Source organism: Micropterus dolomieu, linkage group LG22, assembly GCF_021292245.1.
Source record: "Micropterus dolomieu isolate WLL.071019.BEF.003 ecotype Adirondacks linkage group LG22, ASM2129224v1, whole genome shotgun sequence".
NCBI classification, from domain to species: domain Eukaryota; kingdom Metazoa; phylum Chordata; class Actinopteri; order Centrarchiformes; family Centrarchidae; genus Micropterus; species Micropterus dolomieu.
In genome coordinates, this window is record NC_060171.1 from 20,462,567 (window position 1) to 20,470,234 (window position 7,668).

At 40.3% G+C, this 7,668-nt stretch overlaps 2 protein-coding genes across 2 annotated transcripts in view; one reads left to right on the plus strand and one right to left on the minus strand.

The window, feature by feature from the left end:
- Positions 1-7,668, minus strand: part of LOC123961427 (zona pellucida sperm-binding protein 3-like) — a gene marked incomplete in the record, with an annotated part of 791,580 nt that overhangs the window by 555,894 nt on the left and 228,018 nt on the right.
- On the plus strand, positions 58-5,307 carry armc10 (armadillo repeat containing 10). The gene is made up of 6 exons (XM_046036849.1): positions 58-964; positions 2,114-2,259; positions 2,453-2,587; positions 2,696-2,872; positions 3,081-3,152; positions 3,355-5,307. Exons 1-6 carry the CDS (start codon positions 709-711, stop codon positions 3,604-3,606), a joined length of 1,038 nt encoding a protein of 345 aa, XP_045892805.1. The 5' UTR covers positions 58-708; the 3' UTR covers positions 3,607-5,307.

The following is a 7,668-nucleotide window of genomic DNA, read 5'->3' on the forward strand; positions in this document are numbered from 1 at the left end:
TGACATGCAATAACTGATTTTTGCCCAAACCAAATGTAATTTAATTGTTTAATACAGCTAAGTAACCTTTTCCCTTTTCCAACTATTATTATTGGGGTCTATGAGAAAAAAACGCGTAAAAGCTTGTATCCGTTCATATGGGACAAAAATTTTTATGTAACATTAACTAAAAGACGTTTGTTATTTATGACTCATAAATGATAATGTGTCATCATTAACGTTATTGTAACCGTGGTTTTGAGTTTGCCTCATGATACTGATAAAACAGAACACGACAGAACTCATCAATTTTCTTCTTACTCGAATATAAGTTATGGTATATTATATCCATGTCCATCCATGTTACTGTTAGAACTTGGGCAACATTTATGCCAACTGGACGGGGCCTGGGCTCTGATTGGGTTACTTTTTGTCAGTCCAACCTGGCAACAATGGCTGCCCGGAACATCGGAGCACAACCAGCACAACATTGTTGACAACTGTAGCTTGTCAGCAAACTTCTCCAGGTTTCACAACAATGAATCTGTCAACAGTTGTTTGGGTGGGCTTTGTATTGGTGTTGATGGGTTGTCGTCGGTGCTAGCTGACTAAGGGGCCGGGTTAGTTAACTGGTGAGTCCACAGATTTGACTCACAACGTTTCAGAGCATCTGTAGCCCAACGTTAGCTAGCTAGCTAGCGGACATAGCTAAGGACATACAATAGCAGCATGGGTGATGGCAGTATTACTCCCAGGCTCGGCAACATGAAAGCGTTACTTGGAATAGTTGCCGGAGCAGGAGCCTCCTATGGTATATACAAACTTATCAGCGGGGGAGGCTTCAGGAGAAATAAGAAAAGTGCCATCAATGAAAGTCCCGGTGTCAGGAGCAGTCAGCCCAGTGAAGGCACTCTACAGCCGGGGAGCCTGCTGGCCAAAGTGTCTGGACTGGATGTTGTTTGTCCACGACCTGATATTGCATCAGGTAAGAACCATGGAGCTCAGAAAGTTACTAAACTGAGGGTATTTTTTTTTTTTTGACAACATTACCCCTAAGGTCATGCAGGCCAATAGGGTCCTATCATCCTCTGAGTGCGGTGATATAAGAAATCAATTTTGACCAATGTATTAATTTTAATAAGAAATGTTAAATCTGTGCTTTGTTCCTGTTGTTTTTGCTATCTCAGGAACATTCCTAAGATTAGATCTGTGGTTTCTAAAAAAAGAGATTTATTTCATCACGTTTAGATTATTGCAATGTACTGTACACTTATTTGAACAAATCTTCTATGGACCAACTACAAGTTGTACAAAATGCAGCTGCAAGACTTTTGACTAAGATCAGCAGGAGATCACACATTACTCCTGTGCTTAAGGCCCTGCAATGGCTTTCGATTGTTGTTTACAGTGCATTTTAAAATTGTAATCATTACTTACAGAGCTTTCATGGTCAAGCTCCCTCTTACATCCCTTATATAGGATTTATTACATGCACACACCTCTAGTCGCTCACTGAGGTCTTCAAGCCAAGACCTTTTTACTGTCCCCAAAACACGTTTTAAGACAAGAGGTGATTGCGCTTTCTGCGTAGAAGCTCCAAGGTTAAGGATTGGTCTCCCTTTAGCCTTGAGAGCCTGGATTCTGTGGAAACTTTTAGAAAACACCTAAAGACACATATTTTTAGACAAGCTAAAAGCAATAAAATTTTGCTTTCCTCATATTCTTTGGGGTATTTTATTGTAATTTGAAGAAATATGTATTCTTCAGATTTCTGTGGCATTCTATGGTATATGTACTGTTGTTATTTTTTTGTTTTTAGTTAAATTTTTACTTTAAAGCACTTTGTGAGCCTCTTGTAGGTGAAAGGTGCTAATGTATAAATAAAGTTTACTTACTTACTAATACTCGCAGAAACTACATCTAAACCTATGCGATTGTTCCAGCAAAGCAAATTTTTCAAGATCATTTCTTAAAATGTCCTGTGTCTAAACACTTTCTTAAATCAACCAGTCATTCTCTAAATATGGTGAGGATTGATATAAAGATTTTGATTAAAAAAAAATAATGTGAGTCTTCTCCTGTGAAAAAAACACAACATTTAAGTTTTGGTTAAATGGCTTATTTTGCTCCATAGGTGACATCATCCACCAGTCCCCTGGCAACCTGGAACCACAACACTTGAATATGCTGTTGTCTTGTCTGCAGACCAGCAATAATCCATCTGACAGGTGTCGGATCCTACTTACGTTAGGAAATGCTGCTGCCTTCACTGTGAATCAGGTAAAGTAAACGTATACTTTCTCTGAAATCTTGTGGAAGTAAGGTTAGTACTGGCTGCTTTATTGTAAAATTTAAAGTTATGCACCTGTTAATCAGTGATCCCACTCAAACTTGGATATATATACATTTTTATACATCTCTTTTCAGAAAGGTAATGTAGTTTTTCTTTATTTGTTTTTCACTGATCCCCCAGAATCTAATACGGGAATTTGAAGGGATTCATATCATAGCTGGCTTCCTTTCTGATCCTGAGGCAGAGGTCAGAGTGCAGACTCTGAATGCTTTAAATAATCTGTCTATGAACATCCAGAACCAGGACCAAATAAAGGTATGTTGCCGTAGACTGTACAGCAAAGAGTCATCTGCCGCTGAGTTTGAGATCTTTTTATTCGTGTAAATCTTGGGGGTAAGAAACCACATTCATCTTGTCTTATAGGTTTATGTGCCACAAGTGCTAGAGCTGATTGAGATGTCACCCGTGAATTCTGACCTTCAGCTTGGAGCTCTCAGGCTGCTGACAAACCTTTCAGTCACAGATAAACATCAACACCTGCTGAAGGAATCGATTACACTCTTACTCTCTCTACTTGTCGTGAGCAATGAAGCATTACAGGTTGGTATCTTTTCAGGTGGCACGTGGATGATCATTAATCAGTTGTCGAAAGCTACGATATTTATTTAAACAGTTTTTGTATGGTGATTAGAAGGCACTGATACCAGAAACATTTGAAAAGTTGGACCTCTTGTAGTAAAATAGATAAGTCCGGTAGAGCTGTGAATGCTGTATGAATGCATTAAGCGCTTCTATATATGTGTTTCAGGTTCAGGCTTTGAAAGTCCTTGTGAATTTGTCATCTAATCCGGATATAATGGATGACATTGTTCAAGCTCAGGTAGGAATAAAGGAATGAAAATGCAGTATTTATCTGATCATACTCGCTGAGTCATGTTTTTATATGATACATAGCAAGTTAATTAGTGTGGCTCTGTGCTAAGAGGTCGTCAACATTTTTGTTTTTGTTGTCGAACAGTTGTGACAACGGTCCAAGTTTCATTGCGATTTGGGTTGTTTTTCCCCCTTGCTTTTTCCAACAGGCACCAGCTTCTGTTGTGGTGCTGTTTGACGCACGAACAGCCCCTGCGGTGCTTCTGCGACTGCTGACGTTTGCAGGAAACTTAAAGGCCTGGAGGCCCTCTGCCCAGGTGGCCGATGAACTGAGGCGGAAGCAGGATTGCCTCTTCCGGGTCATGTTAGATGAGTCGTCCCAGCTCCACAGCAGACTGGTCCAGCTGCTTTCACACCCCGATGCAGAGATTCAGGTCCAGGTGGCTCGAATCTTGACATAGTCCTCCCTATCTGCACTCTTGATCCATGCACAGCTTTTGCTTCCATTCACTTTGCCAAAGCCACCAATCTCTCCCCTTCCCGTTCTATTAAAAATGTGTTGACAAGGGCAGGCTGCGTAGCCTACACCTCCACGCTCTCTATACTTGTATTCCCTAGATCAATATTATTACCACACATAACTAAATGCTCCATTCCACGCCACTCTGCCCTGATTTCCAGTTTCTTACACTACAATTAACTGATGAGCAATGAGTGAGCAGGAAGCAACCATTCGTTCAGTAGAGTGTAAAAACAGGCCACACCGCTACACTCTTGCTACTCTTGCTGGCTTTCCTGCCAGCAAGAGTTTTCTTCTCATTGCCAGAGACTGTTTTCCTTCAAAGATCCACAGTGCCCTTCCTTCTGAGAACATCACCTACTTTCTCTGAAGACGTGTTCCAGGTGAAATTTCTGAACCCAAATCCACTGCCAAACATTTTCTAGAGAATGTGTCAGAACGACCTGCGCAGCATGACCCAACTTACTTACCCGTCGGTGGTTCAGAGAGACACTGAGATGGAGAGCTGCCGCACACCTTAGCATGCCTTGGAGACACGAATGAATGGATGTACTGCAGCTCCAGTCCTTTCTAATTTAGCAACATGTTGGATTTAAAGATCAGGGTCTATGTCCAATGAAAGCACGATATTTTATCTATGTGTTTAATATGATAATTAGTGAATCACAACTTTGGAAGAGCAAATGTGAGGTTGACCTCACATTCGGTGACAGTGTGAGAAGTTTAATGTATGTGGAAGACCTTGGAGTTAAAACACTGCCTCCCCACCGTTACGAAGAGCTAGTTGAGGTGGTTGAGACATCTGATGAGGATGCAACCTGGGTAAACTTTGACTTTTGAAATTTCACCAACCACAGCTGCCTGGAAGAAAATTTCAGGGCTGATTCAGGATGTACTGGTGGTGTTGCATCTCTCTGCTGGCTTAGCAACGCCTGCAAACCCCCCCAGGGAGGAGCTGGAGGAAGTTGCAGAGGGAAAAGGATGTCTGGACTGCGATTGTTTCAACCACCACAAATATCGTGCAGATATGCAGTTTGAAAATAAATGGAGGAGGAGTTGACCATGGACAAAGCAGTCTGTAATAATAATAACAGCAATGATAATAGCCATAACTGCTGCAGGCTATTTCTATAACATTTTATGCATAAATGTTTACTGTATTACAACAGTGATTGAATGTTAAATTCAAGCCTTGTTATGTTAAGTTATGCACTTACTGTAATTAGACAGGCTATAAGTGACAGATCCTCATGTTGTGTAACTGGAGGACTGGAGCTGTGGACCCATCTGCTGACTTGTTAATATTTACAGAGCGGAGGATGGGTGTAGTTGCATACCTCCAATTTGCATGGAAAATGTGACAATTATCTTGGAATATGATTTTTAATGCAAGGATTTTATGGCATGAGCCAGTCCAGGTGTAAAGAAATGCTGCACTTTTTTGATGTTTGGACACTGACTTTATTGAACCCAAATCCTAATTATCTCTCAGGCAATAGGGTTTATCAGAACATATACAGCAGGAGGCTGATTTCCTAGATTATCATATTTATTTAATGAAGTTTGTTAGCATTTTGCCTATAAAATGAGAAATATGTTTGTTATGTCTGTTTGAATGGTTCAATAAATACCCTATATGAAATATTATGGATGTCCACGTCCTTATTTCTCCTGTTTACTCAAATATATTAAGCTAGGAACATTTTACTGAATTTGTCAGATGGTAGGCTATGCGTTTAGATCTGCCTTTTGGCTTTTTCAATAACAAAATCTGCATATACCATCTTAAAAACATTGCAACAATCAGATGATTCCTGTCCAGGTATAATGTAGAAAGGAAACCCCACAACTCTCAGGGATTTTCATCTTCATCTCATTCACAGTGCTGCCGCTAGAGATGTAATTCAGTGTATTTAATTCATAGATTTTACATACTGTTGCTTGTCTATAATTACAAGGTTGTTTATTTGTTATTATGCAGCACAAGGTTGTATAACATTTGTAGTTGTCAGGAGTTATGCTAGAACCCAGATTCAGACACAGAGACAAAGCAGCAGTTAAACAGTTTATTGACTGAAGCAGGGTGAGCAAACTAGGTAGCGTGAGGTGATAGGGAGTCTCTTCCAAGCAGTGGAGCATGAGGGCTGGCTGGCGTGGCTGGAAAGTTTGGATCTCGGCTTTGAGGGAATTGGAACTGGCAGAGCAGGTGATCTGGAGACAGGCAGAGAGAAGTTAGTAAAAGCAAACTGGTTGCTAGATTAACAGGCTTAAAGCTAGATGCTAAGGTAAGACGTACGGTTCGCGACTTAACAATCTGGCAGGGAATGGAAGTCTGGTCTCTCCAGAGGGAGGGACAGTAGGGATGGCTGATCAGGAACAGGTGTGTGATTACCAGCAGGTGCAGCAAGTGCCAACTCAGGAACCCAGACACACCCAGGATTCAAAAAACTGAGAGAACACACCAAGCATGCCTCACTCACCCAAAGGAAAAAAACAAATCAAAACACACTCTCTCAGTCCCAAACTCAGGTGAGAGATGCAGGGTTCATGACAGTAGTCCCTTCATGCTGCACACGCAGAACTTAACAGATAATTAAATGTGTATTAAAATATGGTAACATTAAAATAAAATAAAACAATAGGCTATATGCAGTTATTTACATACAAAGCTTGTATGCATTTTCTAAATTTTTGTCTGGGGAGAATAAACAGCAGGAACAACATGATTTATCAGTGCACCAAGATGTAGTGAAATCTTTCAATGGACTTCGACCAAAATATATTTCTGATATATTTCTCCACAGCCTCTCGGGTCATCTTGTAGGGGTCTCTTAACTTTTCGCAGAGTCCAAAGTAATCGTTAAGACGCAACATTTAGTTCATAGAGGTTACTGTGCACCAGAGTTGGAACAAATGAGACTTGCCCTGACTTATCCAGGTTGAAATCTTTATGTTCTCAATCACCTTTGACTGAACCTCAAAGTGATACTCCAGCAATTTAGTGTTGCTCCTCGATAAAGCTGGAGGATTCAAGAGACATTTAAAAGGAGTGGTCAAAATCGAAGCAGCAGGAGCTGAGATATCCTAGGGTGGGTCAATCTCCAAAAACACTGGATCCTATATTTCCTATAATGCAGCTCCATGTGTATTTTATTAGGAATTCCCCGGGAATGCAGGCTTCCTGTAAAAAACACATTGAGGTCTCAAGCCAAATATGATTTTGCTCCCTCCAGATCCGCAAAAGACATTACAGTATACAACAGTTTTCCCAGGCTGAGCAGTGATCTCATGATGAGTAAACTGACCTTCATGTGTGAAACTGGTGGAGTGCCCCTTTAACCTTAACCATAACCCTAACTGTATCATCTTGCACCTTGCGCTCTTATCATTTTTACCTGGTATTCATTTCTGTGTTTTTTCCCTCTAAACTTATTTCTAATGTCTGAATTAATATTTGATTTATATGATTTTTGCTGAATTTCCCTTAATGTTTTTAAATTTGTGATAGCACTTTAATTTGTGTTTGTACAAGGGCATAGAATTTAGCATGGTATGGACATGTCCCTAAGTCCCAAGTATGATATTGTATAAGTGCAGGGGCGTAGCACAAAATCCTGGACTATGGGCCCCTCCCTGCATGCATGGTTAGTCATTCTACCATCTTTGTGGGCCCTCCTCACATGAGGACCTTTGTCCCCCCAGTCCTACACCCCAGTATAGAAGCTACATTTTTAAGTAACCATATCAATATTTACTAATGAATCAATATTATTTTTTGAGCCCAATTTTATCAATATTACTTCTTAGCCTCATTTCATACAAGGTAGGTTGAGTGGAGAATTATTTCTTTCTTGCAATTATTGTAGGCCTATATAGGGTTTCCGCTCAGAAAGTGAAAGCACCCAAAACGGAGAGTTACATGCTATTTTCTGTCATCTTAAGACAGAAAATCCCTTTTGTCTGATCAGCCTCAAACCTCAAATCAAACTGTAGTGTTTTTAGT

Bases quoted from the DNA above. Each gene is read 5' to 3' on its own strand.
- armc10 (XM_046036849.1), top strand. From the start codon at position 709: ATGGGTGATGGCAGTATTACTCCCAGGCTCGGCAACATGAAAGCGTTA. The intron at 965-2,113 runs GTAAGAACCATG...TTTGCTCCATAG, and splicing joins ACGACCTGATATTGCATCAG to GTGACATCATCCACCAGTCC. The intron at 2,260-2,452 runs GTAAAGTAAACG...CTGATCCCCCAG, and splicing joins CTGCCTTCACTGTGAATCAG to AATCTAATACGGGAATTTGA.